This window comes from Salvelinus fontinalis, chromosome 16 (genome assembly GCF_029448725.1).
Source record: "Salvelinus fontinalis isolate EN_2023a chromosome 16, ASM2944872v1, whole genome shotgun sequence".
Taxonomy (NCBI): Eukaryota; Metazoa; Chordata; class Actinopteri; order Salmoniformes; family Salmonidae; genus Salvelinus; species Salvelinus fontinalis.
In genome coordinates this window covers 45,140,583-45,164,981 of record NC_074680.1, presented here as the reverse complement: position 1 = coordinate 45,164,981, position 24,399 = coordinate 45,140,583, and the positions used below count along the sequence as shown (strand labels likewise).

At 44.9% G+C, this 24,399-nt stretch overlaps 1 protein-coding gene across 1 annotated transcript in view; it reads left to right on the top strand.

The window, feature by feature from the left end:
* LOC129813240 (epithelial cell-transforming sequence 2 oncogene-like) overlaps positions 1-24,399 on the top strand; it is a 47,339-nt gene that overhangs the window by 2,614 nt on the left and 20,326 nt on the right. Inside the window, exons 2-14 of the mRNA XM_055865532.1 lie at positions 61-173; positions 6,887-7,049; positions 7,182-7,437; positions 9,920-10,166; positions 15,768-15,888; positions 16,070-16,235; positions 16,321-16,449; positions 17,315-17,407; positions 18,194-18,406; positions 22,471-22,571; positions 22,684-22,878; positions 23,010-23,197; positions 23,717-23,885. Coding sequence (XP_055721507.1) covers positions 61-173; positions 6,887-7,049; positions 7,182-7,437; positions 9,920-10,166; positions 15,768-15,888; positions 16,070-16,235; positions 16,321-16,449; positions 17,315-17,407; positions 18,194-18,406; positions 22,471-22,571; positions 22,684-22,878; positions 23,010-23,197; positions 23,717-23,885 — 2,154 coding nt within the window. The remainder of the gene's footprint in view (positions 1-60; positions 174-6,886; positions 7,050-7,181; positions 7,438-9,919; positions 10,167-15,767; positions 15,889-16,069; positions 16,236-16,320; positions 16,450-17,314; positions 17,408-18,193; positions 18,407-22,470; positions 22,572-22,683; positions 22,879-23,009; positions 23,198-23,716; positions 23,886-24,399) is intronic.

Below are 24,399 nucleotides of genomic sequence, written 5' to 3'. Positions count from 1 at the left end.
AAGATACATTTCCTCCTCTGTAAGTTAATGTAGCCTACGTCTTGTTCTATGACCTGTCAGTTGTTTGAGGAGCGGACGACCCTGGTGCTTCACTGGTTTGACCTTTGGACTGACCGCCAGAGAAAGGTCTTCCTCCAGGCGCTGCTGTCACAATGCTCCAACTCCCAGCTCAAGTAAGCACTTCTGACAGGCCTATTGTTATGGTTTATCTGGATCCCCATTAGCTTTTGTAGAAGCAGCAGCTACTCTTCCTGGGGTCCACAAAAACAACACAAAACATGACAAGTAACAAAACACTGATACACTGATAGACAAGGACTGTCGCACAAATTTCAAATACAGTGATATACAAACAGTAATTTAAAAAATAAATATTGTGTTAGTGTCGTGTGTGGGGTGGGGGGTGGGGGGGGGGGGGGGGGGGGCAGTCCCTGCCGTTCTATGAAATGTTGTTTAATCAGTTTTTTTTAAGGTAATTTTGCTGTCTGCTTGTGTAATTGGAGATGGGAGTTCCATGCGATCATGACTCTGTATAATACTGTGTGTTGCCGTGAATTTGTTTTGGACATGGGGACTGTGAAGAGACCCATGGTGGCATGTCTTGTGGGGTATGTATGGGGTGTTTGAGCTGAATGTTATTGATTGTGCAGACAATCTGAAATGTTCATCACAGTAACATTTCTCATTAAATCTAGAAGAGAAGCAGTTCATCTCTCGTCAACTCTCAACCAGGAAGTACTGGCTTGTTGTTAGTTCTGGATGTGCCGTTAAGGGCAAGGCATGCTGCTCTGTCAATGTGACTTAACCATGCTAATTGACCATCCAGTGTTATACCTAGGAGTTTAGCTTCCTCAAGTTGCTCAATGGTCACACTTTTTATGCACAACTCCAGGTGTGGTCTTAGGGAATGTTTTACACCAAAGCCAATGGTTTTAGTTTGTAGATGTGTTTAAGACCAGTTTATTTATTAATCACCTGTTCTGATACTGACTGTAACTCCTTATTTAGAATTTCAGTATGTGGAATCATCCACATACATAGTCATTCTAGCTTTGTGTCAGACCAGTGTCAGACCAGTGGCAAAAAATAATAATAATAATTGAGAACGGTAACGGCCCAAGGCAACTGCCCTGAGGGACACCGCACTGTACATATCTGATTTTAAAGAAGCTTTCATTGAAGAACACTCTCTGGGTTCTGTTGGATAATTAACTCTTTAACCATTTGATGGCAGGTAATGTAAAGTCATAGCAAGTAAGTTTCTTCAATAACAATTTATGATCAATTACATCATAGGATGCACTGAAATATAACACTACAGCTCCAACTATCATCTTATTATCCATGAATTTTAACCAATCATCTGTCACCTGGGTGTGGCTCGTCAGGAAGTCCAGGATCCAGTTGCAGAGGGAGATGTTCATTCCTAGGGTCCATAGCTTAGTGGTGAGCATGGAGGGCACTACGATGTTGAACGCTGAGCTGTAGTCAATGAAGAGCCTTCTCACATACGTTTTCCTTTTGTCCAGATGGGAAATCAAATCAAAATCAAATCAAACTTTATTTGTCAACATGTGCCGAATACAGCATGTGTAGACCTTACCGTGAAATGGTTACTTACAAGCCCTTAACCAACAGTGCAGTTCAAGAAGAGTTAAGAAAATATTTACCAAATAAACTAAAGTAACACAATAACGTAACAATAACGAGGCTATATATATAGGGTGTACCGGTATCAAGTCAGTGTGTGGGGGTACAGGTTAGTTGAGGTAATTTGTACATGTAGGTAGGGGTGACGTGACTATGCATAGATAATAAACAGCGAGTAGCAGCAGTGTACAAAACAAATGAGGGGGGGGGGGGGGGGGTCAATGTAAATAGTCCGGTGGCCATTTGATTAGATGTTCAGGAGTCTAATGGCTTGGGGGTAGAAGCTGTTAAGGAGCCTTTTGGTCCAAGACTTGGCGCTCCGGTACCGCTTGCCGTGCGGTAGCAGAGATAACAGTCTATGACTGGAGTCTCTGAGAATTTTATGGGCTTTCCTCTGACACCGGCTATTATATAGGTCCTGGATGACAGGAAGCTTGGCCCCAGTGATGTACTGGGCCGTACGAACTACCCTCTGTAGCGCCTTACGGTCAGATGCCAAGCAGTTGCCATACCAGGCGGTGATGCAACCGGTCAGGATGCTCTCGGTGGTGCAGCTGTTTAACTTTTTGTGGATCTGGGGACCCATGCCAAATCTTTTCAGTCTCCTGAGGGAGAAAAGGTTTTGTCGTGCCCTCTTCACGACTGTCTTGGTGTGTTTGGACCATGATAGTTCGTTGGTGATGTGGACACCAAGGAACTTGAAACTCTCAACCCGCTCCACTACAGCCCCGTCGATGTTAATAGGGGCCTGTTCGGCTCGCCTTTTCCTGTAATCCACGATCAGCTCCTTTGTCTTGCTCACGTTGAGGGAGAGGTTGTTGTCCTGGTACCACACGGCCAGGTCTCTGACCTCCTCCCTATTGGCTGTCTCATCATTGTCTGTGATCAGGCCTACCACTTTTATGTCGTCAGTAAACTGAATGATAGTGTTGGAGTCGTGTTTGGCCACGCAGTTGTGGGTGAACAGGGAGTACAGGAGGGGACTAAGCACACACCCCTGAGGGGCCCCAGTGTTAAGGATCAGTGTGGCAGATGTGTTGTTGCCTACTCTTAGCACCTGGGGGTGGCCTGTCAGGAAGTCTAGGATCCAGTTGCAGAGGGATGTGTTTAGTCCCAGGGTCCTTAGCTTAGTGATGAGCTTTGTGGGCACTATGGTGTTGAACGCTGAGCTGTAGTCAATGAACAGCATTCTCACATAGGTGTTCCTTTTGTCCAGGTGGGAAAGGGCAGTGTGGAGTGCGATTGAGATTGCGTCATCTGTGGATCTGCTGGGGCGGTATGCGAATTGGGGTGGGTCTAGGGTATCTGGGAGGATGCTTTTGATGTGAGCCATGACCAGCCTTTCAAAGCACTTCATGGCTACCGAGTGCTATGGGGCGGTAATCATTTGGGCAGGTTACTTTCTCTTCCGTAGGCACAGGGACTATGGTCGTCTGCTTGAAACATGTAGGTATTACAGTCTCAGTCAGGGAGAGGTTGGAAATGTCAGTGAAGACACTTGCCAGTTGGTCCGCGCATGCTTTGAGTAAACGTCCTGGTAATCTGTCTGTCCCCGCGGGTCAATGTTGACCTGTTTAATTTAAAGGTCTTGCCCACATCGGCTACTGAGAGCGTTATCACACAGTCATCTATAACAGCTGGTGCTCTCGTGCATCCTTCAGTGTTGCTTGCCTCGAAGCGAGCATAAAAGGCATTTAGCTCTTCTAGTAGGCTTGTATAACTGGGAAGCTCGCGGCTGGGTTTCCCTTTGTAGTGCCTAATAGTTTTCAAGCCATGCCACATCCGACGAGCGTCAGAGCCGGTATAGTAGGATTTGATTTTAGTCCTGTATTGACGCTTTCCCTGCTTGATGGTTCGTTCAGTGTTGTCATTTAACTTCTGAGTAGTTCCACTTTAGTGAAATAGTAATTTAAAGTATTGGCAATATCAGGGGCTTCTCTTCTTTACCATTAAGTCGTGTTACCTCGGCGTGCCTTTCAGCTTCATCTGAGAAGGCCACTGTTCACTGTCTTGTGCTTATGAAAGTCTACTAATTTCCTATTCCGTCGCTGTTCACGGTGCTGCAATACTTTATCGCCGCTATAAGCTTGCTCGTTTACATTAGCACCACCGTTGAATATTTTACTCGTGTGAAAAATGAATCACACCAGCAGACACTGCAAATCAAATCAAACTTTGTTTATACAGCAGGTTTCAGACACAGATGCAACGCAATGTCACTTTACAGGAAGATGAATAAACGCAATATATAGAAGACAGCCATGATAGGAGTTCAAACAGCAGAGAACAAGGTCCTTGGTAAAAACCCAAATAAATTTCTATATATATATATATATACTATAGGACTAGTAGATGGGACTATTTGAGCATATATATATATATATATAGTGGGGAGAACAAGTATTTGATACACTGCCGATTTTACAGGTTTTCCTACTTACAAAGCATGTAGAGGTCTGTAATTTTTATCATAGGTACACTTCAACTGTTAGAGACGGAATCTAAAACAAAAATCCAGAAAATTACATTGTATGATTTTTAAGTAATTAATTTGCATGACATAAGTATTTGATAAACTACAGTTTAACTTGAAACATGTTACATTTTAACAAAATCCATCAGGTCGAAGCAATTGTCCGTAGATCTCCGAGACAGGATTGTGTCGAGGCACAGATCTGGGGAAGGTTACCAAAAAAAATTCTGCTTCATTGAAGGACCCCAAGAACACAATGGCCTCTTTCATTCTTAAATGGAAGAAGTTTGGAACCACCAAGACTCTTCCTAGAGCTGGCCGCCCGGCCAAACTGAGCAATCGGGGGAGAAGGGCCTTGGTCACGGAGGTGACAAAGAACCCAATGGTCACTCTGACAGAACTCCAAATATAGAACCTTCCAGAAGATCAACCATCTCTGCAGCACCACCAATCAGACCTTTATGGTAGAGTGGCCAGACCGAAGACACTCCTCAGTAAAATGCACATGACAGCCCGCTTGGAGTTTGCCAAAAGTCACCTAAAGGAATCTGAGACCATGAGAAACAAAATTCTCTGGTCTGATGAAATCAAGATTGAAATCTTTGGCCTGAATGCCAAGTGTCACGTCTAGAGGAAACCTGGCACCATCCCTAAGAATGGTGGTGGCAGCATCATGTTCTGGGGATGTTTTTCACCGACAGGGACTGGGAAACTAGTCAGGATTGAGGGAAAGATTAATGGAGCAAAGTACAGTGAGATCCTTGATGAAAACTTGCTCCAGAGCGCTCAGGACCTCAGACTGGTGTGAAGGTTCACCTTCCAACAGGACAACAACCCTAAGCACACAGCCAAGACACCACAGGAGTGGCTTCGGGACAAGTCTCTGAATGTCCTTGAGTGGCCCAGCCAGAGCCCGGACTTGAACCCGATCGAACATCTCTGGAGAGACCTGAAAATAGCTGTGCAGGGACACTCCCCATCCAACCTGACAGAGCTTGAGAGGATTTGCAGAGAAGAATGAGAGAAACTCCCCAAATACAGGTGTGCCAAGCTTGTAGCATCATACCCAAGAAGACTTCTGGCTGTAATCACTGCCAAAGGTGCTTCAACAAAGTACTGAGTAAAGGGTCTGAATACTTACCTAAAAGTCATAAATTAGCAAAAATGTATAATAACCTGTTTTTGCTTTGTCATTATGGGGTATTGTTATTGTGTGTAGATTGATGAATTAAATTTTTTTTTTTTTGAATAATTATGTAATGTAACAAAATGTGGAAAAAGTCAAGGGTTCTGAATGCTTTCCAAACGCACTTTAACCTCTGTTAGCAAATGATTGATAATGGCTAATAAATGGTTGTCTCTTGTGCTCGTCTTTATTTTCTGAAAGGTGACGAGGTGGAAGAGGCTCTGAAGATAGTTAAGTCAAAGCTGAATGAAGACAAGGCCTCAAATGGATTATATATATATATTTTTTGTAATGAATGAATTTATTAAATAAAAACTATTGCAAATAAGTTTGTAGAAGTTTATTTATTGTGTGATGAACATGTGGGAATTGAGTAGGATACAGCGGTAATGTGTAGGCGTCGTGTAGTAAATTCAATAGTAAAACATGAGGGAATTGAGTAGGTTTTATGGAGCAGACACCGAAACGATCAGTAGTTGCTCATTAGTCATTAAGGAAGAATGATGCAGGGATTTAAATATGAAATATAGAGCTGACCATTAGTGATACTAATGGTACTAGTGATACTAATACTAATGATACTAATGGTACTAGTGATACTAATACTAATGGTACTAGTGATACTAATACTAATGATACTAATGGTACTAGTGATACTAATGATACTAATGGTACTAGTGATACTAATGGTACTAATGATACTAATGGTACTAGTGATACTAATGGTACTAGTGATACTAATGGTACTAATGGTACTAGTGATACTAATGGTACTAGTGATACTAATGGTACTAGTGATACTAATGGTACTAGTGATACTAATGGTACTAGTGATACTAATGGTACTAGTGATACTAATACTAATGATACTAATGGTCACCGTTAGTGATACGTTCCAATGCATCACTCATTACCACTTTAAATGACGTTACATAAAACACCACTGGTTTCCTACACATCTCAATAGCAATCCAGTAGTTAAAAACCTTGTTAGTTTGCTGTTGATCTTGTGTAGTAATTCAGTAGTAAAAACCTTGTTAGTTTGCTGTTGATCTTGTGTAGTAATTCAGTAGTAAAAATCTTGTTAGTTTGCTGTTGATCTTGTGTAGTAATTCTGTAGTAAAAACCTTGTTAGTTTGCTGTTGATCTTGTGTAGTAATTCTGTAGTAAAAACCTTGTTAGTTTGCTGTTGATCTTGTGTTGTAATGATGTGTAGTAATTCAGTAGTACTTTTTCCACGAGGAGCTTTAATCTCTGACTCTGTGACCCTCGGTCCTGCAGGGATTGGCTGATGCAGATCGTGGGGCTCTAATCTCTGACTCCGTGACCCTAGGTCCTGCAGGGATTGGCTGATGCAGATCGTGGGGCTCTAATCTCTGACTCCGTGACCCTAGGTCCTGCAGGGATTGGCTGATGCAGATCGTGGGGCTCTAATCTCTGACTCCGTGACCCTAGGTCCTGCAGGGATTGGCTGATGCAGATCTTGGGGCTCTAATCTCTGACTCCGTGACCCTAGGTCCTGCAGGGATTGGCTGATGCAGATCGTGGGGCTCTAATCTCTGACTCCGTGACCCTAGGTCCTGCAGGGATTGGCTGATGCAGATCGTGCCGGTGACTCGCGTGGACTTCACCTCTGTGTTGCCACGGTTCCTGTCTCTCTATGTGATGTCATTCCTGACCCCTCGTGACCTCTGCTCTGCCGCACAGGTCTGCTGGCATTGGAGGGTCCTGGCTGAACAGGTGAGAGGTCAGAGGTTAGGGCTCGTTATCTCTCCCCATCGCTCCCTCTCTCTCGTCCTCTATCTCCCTTTAGTACTGTGTGTGAGGTTAACCCCCCCCCCCCACACACACACACCTCCTCTCTCTCCGTAGGACTGTCTTTGGTCGGTGAGGTGTGTGCGCCGGGGCTGGTTCCTGCCCTATAATCCAGGGGACAGAGAGTATGGTGGGTGGAAGAGCCACTATGTGTCCTGTGTGTCCACTCTGGACTGGCTGACACCCAGAGAGGCAGCACAAACGTACGGCACTCTCAACATGCCCTGCTCAGGAGAGAGGGAGGAGGAGGAGGAGAGACGCAGGGAGAGGAGGATCAGACAAACCATCAGGGAGAGAGTGGAGGAGCAGAAGAGTGAGTGAGAAGAGGAGAGTGGTGGAGAGGAGAGTGGAGGAGAGGAGGGTAGAGAGTGGAGGAGAGGAGGGTAGAGAGTGGAGGAGAGGAGGGTAGAGAGTGGAGGAGAGGAGGGTAGAGAGTGGAGGAGAGGAGGGTAGAGAGTGGAGGAGAGGAGGGTAGAGAGTGGAGGAGAGGAGAGTAGAGAGATGAGGAAAGGAGGAGATTGGAGGAGAGGAGGAGCAGAAGAGTGACTGGGAGGACAAGAGGATGAGAGTGGTGGAGAGGGGTAGAGGAGGAGAGGATGAGAGTGGTGGAGAGGGGTAGAGGATGAGAGTGGTGGAGAGGGGTAGAGGATGAGAGTGGTGGAGAGGGGTAGAGGAGGAGAGAGGATGAGAGTGGTGGAGAGGGGTAGAGGAGGAGAGGATGAGAGTGGTGGAGAGGGGTAGAGGATGAGAGTGGTGGAGAGGAGTAGAGGAGGAGAGGATGAGAGTGGTGGAGAGGGGTAGAGGATGAGAGTGGTGGAGAGGGGTAGAGGATGAGAGTGGTGGAGAGGAGTAGAGGAGGAGAGGATGAGAGTGGTGGAGAGGGGTAGAGGATGAGAGTGGTGGAGAGGATGAGAGTGGTGTAGAGGAGGAGAGAGGATGAGAGTGGTGGAGAGGGGTAGAGGAGGAGAGGATGAGAGTGGTGGAGAGGGGTAGAGGATGAGAGTGGTGGAGAGGGGTAGAGGATGAGAGTGGTGGAGAGGGGTAGAGGAGGAGAGGATGAGAGTGGTGGAGAGGGGTAGAGGATGAGAGTGGTGGAGAGGATGAGAGTGGTGTAGAGGAGGAGAGAGGATGAGAGTGGTGGAGAGGAGTAGAGGAGGAGAGGATGAGAGTGGTGGAGAGGGGTAGAGGATGAGAGTGGTGGAGAGGGGTAGAGGATGAGAGTGGTGGAGAGGAGTAGAGGAGGAGAGGATGAGAGTGGTGGAGAGGGGTAGAGGATGAGAGTGGTGGAGAGGGGTAGAGGAGGAGAGGATGAGAGTGGTGGAGAGGGGTAGAGGATGAGAGTGGTGGAGAGGATGAGAGTGGTGTAGAGGAGGAGAGAGGATGAGAGTGGTGGAGAGGGGTAGAGGAGGAGAGGATGAGAGTGGTGGAGAGGGGTAGAGGATGAGAGTGGTGGAGAGGGGTAGAGGATGAGAGTGGTGGAGAGGGGTAGAGGAGGAGAGACGAGGAGAGGAGCAGAAGGGGGAGGAGAGGATCAGCTTTGTGGTGATATATGACCCAGCTGGTAGAGCATGAGGCCAGGATAGTGGCTTTGGATAGAAGCATCTCTATTACTGTGTTGGATTACATACAGAGTTGGGGTCAGAGGTGGCAGCCAGGGTGGATGATGGATTACATACAGAGTTGGGGTCAGAGGTGGCAGCCAGGGTGGATGATGGATTACATACAGAGTTGGGGTCAGAGGTGGCAGCCAGGGTGGATGATGGATTACATACAGAGTTGGGGTCAGAGGTGGCAGCCAGGGTGGATGATGGATTACATACAGAGTTGGGGTCAGAGGTGGCAGCCAGGGTGGATGATGGATTACATACAGAGTTGGGGAAAGAGGTGGCAGCCAGGGTGGATGATGGATTAGATACAGAGTTGGGGTCAGAGGTGGCAGCCAGGGTGGATGATGGATTAGATACAGAGTTGGGGTCAGAGGTGGCAGCCAGGGTGGATGATGGATTAGATACAGAGTTGGGGTCAGAGGTGGCAGCCAGGGTGGATGATGGATTACATACAGAGTTGGGGTCAGAGGTGGCAGCCAGGGTGGATGATGGATTAGATACAGAGTTGGGGTCAGAGGTGGCAGCCAGGGTGGATGATGGATTACATACAGAGTTGGGGTCAGAGGTGGCAGCCAGGGTGGATGATGGATTACATACAGAGTTGGGGTCAGAGGTGGCAGCCAGGGTGGATGATGGATTACATACAGAGTTGGGGTCAGAGGTGGCAGCCAGGGTGGATGATGGATTACATACAGAGTTGGGGTCAGAGGTGGCAGCCAGGGTGGATGATGGATTACATACAGAGTTGGGGTCAGAGGTGGCAGCCAGGGTGGATGATGGATTACATACAGAGTTGGGGTCAGAGGTGGCAGCCAGGGTGGATGATGGATTACATACAGAGTTGGGGTCAGAGGTGGCAGCCAGGGTGGATGATGGATTACATACAGAGTTGGGGTCAGAGGTGGCAGCCAGGGTGGATGATGGATTACATACAGAGTTGGGGTCAGAGGTGGCAGCCAGGGTGGATGATGGATTACATACAGAGTTGGGGTCAGAGGTGGCAGCCAGGGTGGATGATGGATTACATACAGAGTTGGGGTCAGAGGTGGCAGCCAGGGTGGATGATGGATTACATACAGAGTTGGGGTCAGAGGTGGCAGCCAGGGTGGATGATGGATTACATACAGAGTTGGGGTCAGAGGTGGCAGCCAGGGTGGATGATATCTCCTTTCTCTGTGATCTCCACAGGAGCTTCGTTGAAGTCCAGACCAGCCTGGAGGAGCAACAGCAACAGACCAGGGGGAATAGTGGTCAGCCGTCCCCAGGGAGAGAGACTGGTGCCTGGGAGAACGAGGAGCGTTCAGGACTCTTCCTCCTGGTTGTCAGACAGAACGGGACGTCTCTGTTTAACCCCTGACGTCAGCCTTAACTTGACCCCCACTCTGACCCTGGAGAAAACCCAGCTCTCCAGCCATGTGAGGTCCCAGGCCATGAGGTGAGAGGCCGTGCTCAATCATAGATATAGACCTCACCTGTTTGGTTCGTGTGTGTGTGTGTTTGGTTCATGAACAGTGTATATAACCTGTATTTGATACTGTATGTTTCAGGGCCAGTGTATATAACCTGTGTATTTGGTTCAGGGCCAGTGTATATAACCTGTGTATTTGGTACTGTATGGTTTCAGGGACAGTGTATTTAACCTGTTTATTTGATACTGTATGGTTTCAGGGACAGTGTATATAACCTGTGTATTTGATACTGTATGGTTTTAGGGCCAGTGTATATAACCTGTGTATTTGATACTGTATGGTTTTAGGGCCAGTGTATATAACCTGTGTATTTGATACTGTATGGTTTTAGGGCCAGTGTATATAACCTGTGTATTTGATACTGTATGGTTTTAGGGCCAGTGTATATAACCTGTGTATTTGATACTGTATGGTTTTAGGGCCAGTGTATATAACCTGTTTATTTGATACTGTATGGTTTTAGGGCCAGTGTATATAACCTGTGTATTTGATACTGTATGGTTTCAGGGCCAGTGTATATAACCTGTGTATTTGATACTGTATGGTTTTAGGGCCAGTGTATATAACCTGTGTATTTGATACTGTATGGTTTCAGGGCCAGTGTATATAACCTGTGTATTTGATACTGTATGGTTTCAGGGCCAGTGTATATAACCTGTGTATTTGATACTGTATGGTTTCAGGGACAGTGTATATAACCTGTTTATTTGATACTGTATGGTTTTAGGGCCAGTGTATATAACCTGTTTATTTGATACTGTATGGTTTCAGGGCCAGTGTATATAACCTGTTTATTTGATACTGTATGGTTTCAGGGCCAGTGTATATAACCTGTGTATTTGATACTGTATGGTTTCAGGGCCAGTGTATATAACCTGTGTATTTGATACTGTATGGTTTCAGGGCCAGTGTATATAACCTGTGTATTTGATACTGTATGGTTTTAGGGCCAGTGTATATAACCTGTGTATTTGATACTGTATGGTTTTAGGGCCAGTGTATATAACCTGTGTATTTGATACTGTATGGTTTCAGGGCCAGTGTATATAACCTGTGTATTTGATACTGTATGGTTTTAGGGCCAGTGTATATAACCTGTGTATTTGATACTGTATGGTTTTAGGGCCAGTGTATATAACCTGTGTATTTGATACTGTATGGTTTTAGGGCCAGTGTATATAACCTGTGTATTTGATACTGTATGGTTTCAGGGCCAGTGTATATAACCTGTGTATTTGATACTGTATGGTTTTAGGGCCAGTGTATATAACCTGTGTATTTGATACTGTATGGTTTTAGGGCCAGTGTATATAACCTGTGTATTTGATACTGTATGGTTTCAGGGCCAGTGTATATAACCTGTGTATTTGATACTGTATGGTTTTAGGGCCAGTGTATATAACCTGTGTATTTGATACTGTATGGTTTTAGGGCCAGTGTATATAACCTGTGTATTTGATACTGTATGGTTTCAGGGCCAGTGTATATAACCTGTGTATTTGATACTGTATGGTTTCAGGGCCAGTGTATATAACCTGTGTATTTGATACTGTATGGTTTTAGGGCCAGTGTATATAACCTGTGTATTTGATACTGTATGGTTTCAGGGCCAGTGTATATAACCTGTGTATTTGATACTGTATGGTTTTAGGGCCAGTGTATATAACCTGTGTATTTGATACTGTATGGTTTCAGGGCCAGTGTATATAACCTGTGTATTTGATACTGTATGGTTTTAGGGCCAGTGTATATAACCTGTGTATTTGATACTGTATGGTTTTAGGGCCAGTGTATATAACCTGTGTATTTGATACTGTATGGTTTCAGGGCCAGTGTATATAACCTGTGTATTTGATACTGTATGGTTTTAGGGCCAGTGTATATAACCTGTGTATTTGATACTGTATGGTTTCAGGGCCAGTGTATATAACCTGTGTATTTGATACTGTATGGTTTTAGGGCCAGTGTATATAACCTGTGTATTTGATACTGTATGGTTTTAGGGCCAGTGTATATAACCTGTGTATTTGATACTGTATGGTTTTAGGGCCAGTGTATATAACCTGTGTATTTGATACTGTATGGTTTCAGGGCCAGTGTATATAACCTGTGTATTTGATACTGTATGGTTTCAGGGACAGTGTATATAACCTGTGTATTTGATACTGTATGGTTTTAGGGACAGTGTATATAACCTGTGTATTTGATACTGTATGGTTTCAGGGACAGTGTATATAACCTGTGTATTTGATACTGTATGGTTTTAGGGCCAGTGTATATAACCTGTGTATTTGATACTGTATGGTTTCAGGGCCAGTGTATATAACCTGTGTATTTGATACTGTATGGTTTCAGGGCCAGTGTATATAACCTGTGTATTTGATACTGTATGGTTTCAGGGCCAGTGTATATAACCTGTGTATTTGATACTGTATGGTTTCAGGGACAGTGTATATAACCTGTGTATTTGATACTGTATGGTTTCAGGGACAGTGTATATAACCTGTGTATTTGATACTGTATGGTTTCAGGGACAGTGTATATAACCTGTGTATTTGATACTGTATGGTTTTAGGGACAGTGTATATAACCTGTGTATTTGATACTGTATGGTTTCAGGGCCAGTGTATATAACCTGTGTATTTGATACTGTATGGTTTTAGGGCCAGTGTATATAACCTGTGTATTTGATACTGTATGGTTTTAGGGCCAGTGTATATAACCTGTGTATTTGATACTGTATGGTTTTAGGGCCAGTGTATATAACCTGTGTATTTGATACTGTATGGTTTCAGGGCCAGTGTATATAACCTGTGTATTTGATACTGTATGGTTTCAGGGACAGTGTATATAACCTGTGTATTTGATACTGTATGGTTTCAGGGACAGTGTATATAACCTGTGTATTTGATACTGTATGGTTTCAGGGCCAGTGTATATAACCTGTGTATTTGATACTGTATGGTTTTAGGGCCAGTGTATATAACCGGTGTATTTGATACTGTATGGTTTTAGGGCCAGTGTATATAACCTGTGTATTTGATACTGTATGGTTTTAGGGACAGTGTATATAACCTGTGTATTTGATACTGTATGGTTTCAGGGCCAGTGTATATAACCTGTGTATTTGATACTGTATGGTTTTAGGGCCAGTGTATATAACCTGTGTATTTGATACTGTATGGTTTTAGGGCCAGTGTATATAACCTGTGTATTTGATACTGTATGGTTTTAGGGCCAGTGTATATAACCTGTGTATTTGATACTGTATGGTTTCAGGGCCAGTGTATATAACCTGTGTATTTGATACTGTATGGTTTCAGGGACAGTGTATATAACCTGTGTATTTGATACTGTATGGTTTCAGGGACAGTGTATATAACCTGTGTATTTGATACTGTATGGTTTCAGGGCCAGTGTATATAACCTGTGTATTTGATACTGTATGGTTTCAGGGCCAGTGTATATAACCTGTGTATTTGATACTGTATGGTTTCAGGGACAGTGTATATAACCTGTGTATTTGATACTGTATGGTTTCAGGGACAGTGTATATAACCTGTGTATTTGATACTGTATGGTTTCAGGGCCAGTGTATATAACCTGTGTATTTGATACTGTATGGTTTCAGGGACAGTGTATATAACCTGTGTATTTGATACTGTATGGTTTCAGGGCCAGTGTATATAACCTGTGTATTTGATACTGTATGGTTTCAGGGCCAGTGTATATAACCTGTGTATTTGATACTGTATGGTTTCAGGGACAGTGTATATAACCTGTGTATTTGATACTGTATGGTTTCAGGGACAGTGTATATAACCTGTGTATTTGATACTGTATGGTTTCAGGGCCAGTGTATATAACCTGTGTATTTGATACTGTATGGTTTCAGGGCCAGTGTATATAACCTGTGTATTTGATACTGTATGGTTTCAGGGACAGTGTATATAACCTGTGTATTTGATACTGTATGGTTTTAGGGCCAGTGTAAATAACCTGTGTATTTGATACTGTATGGTTTCAGGGCCAGTGTATATAACCTGTGTATTTGATACTGTATGGTTTTAGGGACAGTGTATATAACCTGTGTATTTGATACTGTATGGTTTCAGGGCCAGTGTATATAACCTGTGTATTTGATACTGTATGGTTTCAGGGCCAGTGTATATAACCTGTGTATTTGATACTGTATGGTTTCAGGGCCAGTGTATATAACCTGTGTATTTGATACTGTATGGTTTTAGGGCCAGTGTATATAACCTGTGTATTTGATACTGTATGGTTTTAGGGCCAGTGTATATAACCTGTGTATTTGATACTGTATGGTTTTAGGGCCAGTGTATATAACCTGTGTATTTGATACTGTATGGTTTCAGGGCCAGTGTATATAACCTGTGTATTTGATACTGTATGGTTTTAGGGCCAGTGTATATAACCTGTGTATTTGATACTGTATGGTTTCAGGGCCAGTGTATATAACCTGTGTATTTGATACTGTATGGTTTTAGGGCCAGTGTATATAACCTGTGTATTTGATACTGTATGGTTTCAGGGCCAGTGTATATAACCTGTGTATTTGATACTGTATGGTTTCAGGGCCAGTGTATATAACCTGTGTATTTGATACTGTATGGTTTCAGGGCCAGTGTATATAACCTGTGTATTTGATACTGTATGGTTTCAGGGCCAGTGTATATAACCTGTGTATTTGATACTGTATGGTTTTAGGGCCAGTGTATATAACCTGTGTATTTGATACTGTATGGTTTTAGGGCCAGTGTATATAACCTGTGTATTTGATACTGTATGGTTTCAGGGACAGTGTATATAACCTGTGTATTTGATACTGTATGGTTTCAGGGCCAGTGTATATAACCTGTGTATTTGATACTGTATGGTTTTAGGGCCAGTGTATATAACCTGTGTATTTGATACTGTATGGTTTCAGGGCCAGTGTATATAACCTGTGTATTTGATACTGTATGGTTTCAGGGCCAGTGTATATAACCTGTGTATTTGATACTGTATGGTTTTAGGGCCAGTGTATATAACCTGTGTATTTGATACTGTATGGTTTCAGGGCCAGTGTATATAACCTGTGTATTTGATACTGTATGGTTTCAGGGCCAGTGTATATAACCTGTGTATTTGATACTGTATGGTTTCAGGGCCAGTGTATATAACCTGTGTATTTGATACTGTATGGTTTCAGGGCCAGTGTATATAACCTGTGTATTTGATACTGTATGGTTTCAGGGCCAGTGTATATAACCTGTGTATTTGATACTGTATGGTTTCAGGGCCAGTGTATATAACCTGTGTATTTGATACTGTATGGTTTCAGGGCCAGTGTATATAACCTGTGTATTTGATACTGTATGGTTTCAGGGCCAGTGTATATAACCTGTGTATTTGATACTGTATGGTTTCAGGGCCAGTGTATATAACCTGTGTATTTGATACTGTATGGTTTCAGGGCCAGTGTATATAACCTGTGTATTTGATACTGTATGGTTTCAGGGCCAGTGTATATAACCTGTGTATTTGATACTGTATGGTTTCAGGGACAGTATGAACAGAGGAGGTTGGTCCCCTTCCACCAGTAGCAGACCCAGAGCCTCTCCCTCTCTCTCTTCATCACCACCTCTTCTACTACTGCTGTCCAACAGGATACCTGCCTACGAGGTGAGACATTTGGAGCAGAGAGAGTACTGATATGGTCAACTATTATGGTTATCAATTACAGGGTTCAGGTCAATTACATTAGAATTTCAGTCAATTCAGGAAGTAAACCAAATTCCAATTCCAAATGTTCCTCATTTAAAAAGCATTGACAAGAATTGGAATGACATCTCTCGTCTCCTAGTTGGTCCTGTGTGGTGTGAGAGTAGGAGTGGTGGTGGTTCTATACGACCACAGAGGGTCCCTCCAGGCTCTGTTATCCCAGGCAGAGAGGGCTCTGGGTGGGCAGCGAGCTCAGAGACTTGGGGTGCTGGCTCCTGGAGGTACGGAGGAGATCACTCTGCTTCAAGGTGAGGATGGAACACCGGGGTCAGGGATCATAGTTCACTGAAGGGCATAGTCACTGCTTGACCTTTGATCTCTCTTTGACCCCAGGCTGCAAGGTGACAGAGAGGAGTGTGCTGACCCCTGACTACAGGGAATTCTGGGAACAGCTGTGTGGCTGGGTCGTTCCACCTGAGGAGGGAGGAGGGGTGGACATCTTCTGTCCCCTTGCAGCATCTGGTGTGTAGATCGAGAGAATGGTTCATTTTCAAATTCAGAAATGGCGACATTACATGGTATCAATAGCAGCTAACACACAATACAAAATATATCTATCCACACAAAAAATTCTACAAATCAGTCACTCAGTCACTCAGTCACTCAGTCACTCAGTCACTCAGTCACTCAGTCACTCAGTCACTCAGTCACTCAGTCACTCAGTCACTCAGTCACTCAAGCACAGAGAAAAACTACAAACCGACGGCACAACCCCTCCCACCTCTCTCTGTGTCTCTCTCTCTCTCCGCATCTCTCTCTCCCTCCCACCTCTATCTGTGTCTCTCTCTCTCTCCGCATCTCTCTCTCCCTCCCACCTCTCTCTGTGTCTCTCTCTCCGCATCTCTCTCTCCCTCCCACCTCTCTCTGTGTCTCTCTCTCTCTCCGCATCTCTCTCTCCCTCCCACCTCTCTCTGTGTCTCTCTCTCTCTCCGCATCTCTCTCTCCCTCCCACCTCTCTCTGTGTCTCTCTCTCTCTCCGCATCTCTCTCTCCCTCCCACCTCTCTCTGTGTCTCTCTCTCTCTCCGCATCTCTCTCTCCCTCCCACCTCTCTCTGTGTCTCTCTCTCTCTCCGCATCTCTCTCTCCCTCCCACCTCTCTCTGTGTCTCTCTCTCTCTCCGCATCTCTCTCTCCCTCCCACCTCTCTCTGTGTCTCTCTCTCTCTCCGCATCTCTCTCTCCCTCCCACCTCTCTCTGTGTCTCTCTCTCCGCATCTCTCTCTCCCTCCCACCTCTCTCTGTGTCTCTCTCTCTCTCCGCATCTCTCTCTCCCTCCCACCTCTCTCTGTGTCTCTCTCTCTCTCCCACCTCTCTCTCTTTCTCTCTCAGCCAGAGGAGTGCTGCTGGTCCAGTCTCTGTCTACTCTGACAGAGCTAGAGGTCTCAGCTCCTACTGGGATGGCCACCGGATGCTTCCAGAACAGTGAGTCAGGGAGGAAGGGATGCTTCCAGAACAGGGAGTCAGGGAGGAAGGGATGCTTCCAGAACAGTGAGTGAGGGAGGAAGGGAGGAAGGGATGCTTCCAGAACAGTGAGTCAGGAAGGAAGGGATGCTTCCAGAACAGGGAGTCAGGGAGGAAGGGATGCTTCCAGAACAGGGAGTCAGGGAGGAAGGGATGCTTCCAGAACAGGGAGTCAGGGAGGAAGGGATGCTTCCAGAACAGGGAGTCAGGGAGGAAGGGATGCTTCCAGAACAGTGAGTCAGGGAGGAAGGGATGCTTCCAGAACAGTGAGTCGGGGAGGAAGGGATGCTTCCAGAACAGTGAGTCGGGGAGGAAGGGATGCTTCCAGAACAGTGAGTCGGGGAGGAAGGGATGCTTCCAGAACAGTGAGTCGGGGAGGAAGGGATGCTTCCAGAACAGTGAGTCGGGGAGGAAGGGATGCTTCCAGAACAGGGAGTCGGGGAGGAAGGGATGCTTCCAGAACAGTGAGTCAGGGAGGAAGGGATGCTTCCAGAACAGTGAGTCAGGGAGGAAGGGATGCTTCCAGAACAGTGAGTCGGGGAGGAAGGGATGCTTCCAGAACAGGGAGTCAGGGAGGAAGGGATGCTTCCAGAACAGTGAGTCAGGGAGGAAGCTCTGACCCTAACCCCGACCATAGCAAGTTATTGTATATCAAGTTTGAACATCTATTGACTATGTTTAATAGAGGCCAATCCAAAATGAAGGCTCTCACCCCTCTTCACTCTTTCTCTCTCCTCCTCTCTCCAGTCCTGAGTGAGTGGTCGTGTAGCAGTGGTGACAGGGCCGGGACCGGGGTTAGCGGTGTGTGTGCGTCCCCCGCCCAGCGCTACGTGTGTGAGGGTGTGTTACAGGGATGGAGCTGGCAGACCCAGTGGCTGGAGGAGGCTCTAGGAGCCATGAGGGACCATCTGGGGCCACAACTACCACGACTGAGTCTGGACACCAGGGGACGAGTACTGGGTACGTAACACACACACCCACACACACACACACACCCGAGGTCAGTTTCTGTGGGACTCTGGTCCTAGAGCAGCAGAGTGTGTATTGACTGTGTACACGGACTGTACAAAACATTAGGAACACCTTCCTGATATTGAGTTGCACCCCTCTTTTCCCCTCAGAACAGCCTCAATTCGTTGGGTCATGGACTCTACAAGGTGTTGAAAGCGTTCCACAGGGAAGCTGGTCCATGTTGACTCCAATGCTTTCCATAGTTGTGTCAAGTTGTCTGGATGTCCTTTATGGTGGTGGACCATTCTTGATACACAAGGGAAACTGTTGAGCGTGAAAAAACCCAGCAGCGTTGCAGTTCTTGACACAAACCGGTGTGCCTGTCACCTACACCGTTCAAAGGCACTTCAATATTTTGTCTTCCCCATTTACCCTCTGAAAGGCACACATACACAATCCATGTTTCAATTGTCTCAAGGCTTAAAAATCCTTCTTTAACTTCTACTTGGTCACCATCCCGGATCCGGGAGCATCCTCATCAGTAAAAAAGCTGACTAGCATAGCCTAGCATAGCGCCACAAGTAAATACTAGCATATAAATATCATGAAATCACAAATCCAAGACTCCAAATGAAAGATACACATCTTGTGAATCCAGCCATCATTTCTGATTTTTTAAATGTTTTACAGCGAAAACACTATGTATTTCTATTAGCTAACCACAATAGCAAAAGACTCAACCGCATATTTTCACCATTTTTTTACCGCATAGGTAGCTATCACAAAACCGACCAAATAGAGATATAATTAGTCACTAACCAAGAAACAACTTCATCAGATGACAGTCTTATAACATGTTATACAATAAATCTATGTTTTGTTTGAAAATGTGCATATTTGAGGTATAAATCATAGTTTTACTTTGCAGCTACCATAAAAAAAATATCACCAAAGCAGCCGGAATAATTACAGAGAGCAACGTGAAATACCTAAATACTCATCATAAAACATTTATGAAAAATACATGTTGTACAGAAAATGAAAGATAAACATCATGTGAATCCAGCCAATATTTCAGATTTTTTAAGTGTTTTACAGCGAAAACAGAATATAGCATTATATTAGCTTACCACAATAGCCAACCACACAACCGCATTCATTCACCGCAAAGGTAGCGATCGCAAAAAAACAGCAAAAGATATAAAATTATTCACTAACCTTGACAAACTTCATCAGATGACAGTCCTATAACATCATGTTACACAATACATATATGTTTTGTTCTAAAATGTGCATATTTAGCGGTACAAATCGTGGTTTTACAATGTGAATACGTAGTCAAAATGCACAAAATTGTCCGGAGATATCTTGGACAGTCAACTAATCTAATCAAATATCTCATCATAAACTTTACTAAAAAATACATGTTGTACAGCAAATGAAAGATACACTAGTTCTTAATGCAACCGCTGTGTTAGATTTTTAAAAATAACTTTAATACGACATACAGCTTACGTTATAGCGAGACAGCGCCCAAAATAAGGGCGGAAAATATGACTAAACATTTTCCACAGAAATACGAAATAACATCATAAATGGTTCCTACTTTTGCTGAGCTTCCATCAGAATCTTGTACAAGGAGTCCTGTGTCCAGAATAATCGTTGTTTGGTTTTAGAATGTCCTCTTCTCCTGTCGAATTAGCAACCAAAGCTAGCCATGTGGTGCAAACGTGTCCAACCTCACATGACTCAAAGGAAAGAAAATTCCAAAACTCGCAATAAACGTTCAATAAACTGATACAACTCGGTTTTAAAAAACTACTTTATGATGTTTTTATCACATCTATCAAATAAAATCAGAGCCGGAGATATCTAACGTGTATACCGAAAGCTTTTCAGAAGGCAATCTGGGGTTCCTTCTCGCGCCTTCGAAGACAATGACATTTCCAGACACGTCATTCCAAAAGCTCTTGTTCGGACTCAGATCAAGCTAGACACCCCATTCCACCTCTCACTGCCTGTTGACATCTAGTGGACGGCGTATGCAGTGCATGTAGATCCATAGATTTCAGGCAAATTAATAGGAAGGCCCTGGAACAGAGCCTCGATTTCAGATTTTTCGCGCTTGGAAACACTACAGCCAAAATGGGAGCCACCTAGAAAAACAACAATTTCTGGCGCATTTTTCCAAAAACCAGCCTGAAACTCTTTCTAAAGACTGTTGACATCTAGTGGAAGCCCTAGGAACTGCAATCGGGCACGATTTCGCCCTATTATAAAGTGCCAGCCATTGAAATCAGTGATAGGATGACATTTTTTTGGGGGGGGGGGGGTTGGATTGTCCTCTGGTTTTCGCCTGCCATTTCACTTCTGTTATACTCACCAACATTATTTTAACAGTTTTAGAAACTTCAGAGTGTTTTCTATCCAAATCTACAAATTATATGCATATCCTAGCTTCTGGGCCTGAGTAGCAGGCAGTTTACTTTGGGTACGCTTTTCATCCCGGATGTCAAAATACCGCCCCCTATCCCAAATAAGTGAACCTGTCTCCTCCCCTTCATCTACACTGATTGGATTTAACAGGTGACATCAATAAGGGATCATTGTTTCACCTGGATTCACCTGGTCAGTCTATGATCAATCTTATGTCATGGAAAAGAGCAGGTGTTTGTAATGTTCTGTCAACTCAGTTTCTCTGTGTGATCTGTTCCTAGGTCAGTTTCTCTCTGTGTGATCTGTTCCTAGGTCAGTTTCTCTCTGTGTGATCTGTTCCTAGGTCAGTTTCTCTGTGTGATCTGTTCCTAGGTCAGTTTCTCTCTGTGTGATCTGTTCCTAGGTCAGTTTCTCTCTGTGTGATCTGTTCCTAGGTCAGTTTCTCTGTGTGATCTGTTCCTAGGTCAGTTTCTCTCTGTGTGATCTGTTCCTAGGTCAGTTTCTCTCTGTGTGATCTGTTCCTAGGTCAGTTTCTCTGTGTGATCTGTTCCTAGGTCAGTTTCTCTCTGTGTGATCTGTTCCTAGGTCAGTTTCTCTCTGTGTGATCTGTTCCTTGGTCAGTTTCTCTCTGTGTGATCTGTTCCTAGGTCAGTTTCTCTCTGTGATCTGTTCCTAGGTCAGTTTCTCTCTGTGTGATCTGTTCCTAGGACAGTTTCTCTCTGTGTGATCTGTTCCTAGGTCAGTTTCTCTCTGTGTGATCTGTTCCTAGGTCAGTTTCTCTCTGTGTGATCTGTTCCTAGGATAGTTTCTCTCTGTGTGATCTGTTCCTCAGTCAGTTTCTCTCTGTGTGATCTGTTCCTCAGTCAGTTTCTCTCTGTGTGATCTGTTCCTAGGTCAGTTTCTCTCTGTGTGATCTGTTCCTAGGTCAGTTTCTCTCTGTGTGATCTGTTCCTAGGTCAGTTTCTCTCTGTGTGATCTGTTCCTAGGTCAGTTTCTCTCTGTGTGATCTGTTCCTAGGTCAGTTTATCTCTGTGTGATCTGTTCCTAGGTCAGTTTCTCTCTGTGTGATCTGTTCCTAGGTCAGTTTCTCTCTGTGTGATCTGTTCCTAGGTCAGTTTCTCTCTGTGTGATCTGTTCCTAGGTCAGTTTCTCTCTGTGTGATCTGTTCCTAGGTCAGTTTCTCTCTGTGTGATCTGTTCCTAGGTCAGTTTCTCTCTGTGTGATCTGTTCCTAGGTCAGTTTCTCTCTGTGTGATCTGTTCCTAGGTCAGTTTCTCTCTGTGTGATCTGTTCCTAGGTCAGTTTCTCTCTGTGTGATCTGTTCCTAGGTCAGTTTCTCTCTGTGTGATCTGTTCCTAGGTCAGTTTCTCTCTGTGTGATCTGTTCCTAGGTCAGTTTCTCTCTGTGTGATCTGTTCCTAGGTCAGTTTCTCTCTGTGTGATCTGTTCCTAGGTCAGTTTCTCTCTGTGTGATCTGTTCCTAGGTCAGTTTCTCTCTGTGTGATCTGTTCCTAGGTCAGTTTCTCTCTGTGTGATCTGTTCCTAGGTCAGTTTCTCTCTGTGTGATCTGTTCCTAGGTCAGTTTCTCTCTGTGTGATCTGTTCCTAGGTCAGTTTCTCTCTGTGTGATCTGTTCCTAGGTCAGTTTCTATGGGAGGCGGTAGCTCTAGATCATCTGAGTGTCTCTAAGGAGGTGACTGTAGCTCTGACTGAGGGTCTCACAGCACTGGCAACAGAGGAGGTGAGTTCTGCAATAAAACACTTCCTTCAAATGGCTTTAAAAATATATATATTTGACCTATCCTCTCTCTCTCTCTCTCTCGCTCTCTCTCTCTCTCTCCTCCATGCCTCAGACCAGACCACTGGAGTTCCTTTCTCTCTTCCTGAGACGATGGGGGGAGAAAAGGAAAGATGGAGGAGAGAAGAGAGGAGTGGAGGAAGGAGAGGAGAGAAGAGGAGAGAAGACAGAAGGAGGAGAGAGGAGCTCTGTGTTTCAGACAGAGAGGGGTCCACACAGACTCCTCAGTCCTGTCCCAGAGATACAACAGGTGTGTGTGTGTGTGTGTGTGTGTGTGTGTGTGTGTGTGTGTGTGTGTGTGTGTGTGTGTGTGTGTGTGTGTGTTCCTTAATCTTTGACTTTATACTTCAGATCTGAAATTACCCGTGTCTGTCTGTCTAGGAGTGGCGTGGTGTAGTGGTGAGGGAGCTGTATATCAGTGAGTGTGTTTATGTGAGGAGGCTGGAGTCAGTGATGAGAGTGTACCACGATCCCCTGCTGGCAGCTCTTCAGTCTAACAGAGCCATCCTCAGCTCTGCTCACATCAACATGGTCCTCACACCAGTAACACACATACTGGACGTCAACAGGTACACACACACACACACACACACACACAGACGCACGCGCACATACACACACACACACACATACTGGACGTCAACAGGTACACACACAGACGCACGCGCACAGACACACACACACACACATACTGGACGTCAACAGGTACACACACACACACACACACACAGACGCACGCGCACATACACACACACACACACACACATACTGGACGTCAACAGGTACACACACAGACGCACGCGCACATACACGCGCACACACACACACACACACATACTGGACATCAACAGGTACACACACACACACAGACGCACACGCACATACACGCGCGCACACACACACACAGACGCACGCGCACATACACACACACACACACACATACTGGACGTCAACAGGTACACAAACACGGACACACGCGCACATACACATACAAACACACATACTGGACATCAACAGCTACTACACACACACACGTACACACACTCCCTCTCTCCCGTTCTTTTGACACTATTGTGTGTGTGTGTCAGGTTGTTTCTATCAGAGCTGGGGTCTAGACTGCAGCAGTGGGAGGCTGATCAGTGTGTAGCTGATGTGTGTGTGAAATTCTGCTCCAAACTCAGAGCGTACAGCAACTACCTCAATAACTACCCTACTGCTCTACTCACCATAGACAAGGAAAGTACACTCTCTCTCTCTGTCTCTCTCTCTGAATCTCTCTCTCTCTCTCTCTCTCTCTCTCTCTCTCTCTCTCTCTCTCTCTCTCTGAATCTCTCTCTCTCTCTCTCTCTCTCTCTCTCTCTCTCTCTCTCTCTCTCTCTCTCTCTCTCTCTCTCTCTCTCTCTCTCTCTCTCTCTCTCTGTCTCTCTCTCTGTCTCTCTCTCTCTCTCTCTCTCTCTCTCTCTCTCTCTCTCTCTCTCTCTCTCTCTCTCTCTCTCTCTCTCTCTCTCTCTCTCTCTCTCTCTCTCTCTCTCTGTCTCTCTCTCTCTCTCTCTCTCTCTCTGAATCTCTCTCTCTCTCTGAATCTCTCTCTCTCTCTCTCTCTCTCTCTGAATCTCTCTCTCTGAATCTCTCTCTCTCTCTCTCTCTCTCTCTCTCTCTCTCTCTCTGTCTCTCTCTCTCTCTCTCTCTCTCTCTCTCTCTCTCTCTCTCTCTCTCTCTCTCTCTCTCTCTCTCTCTCTCTGTCTCTCTCTGTCTCTCTCTCTCTCTCTCT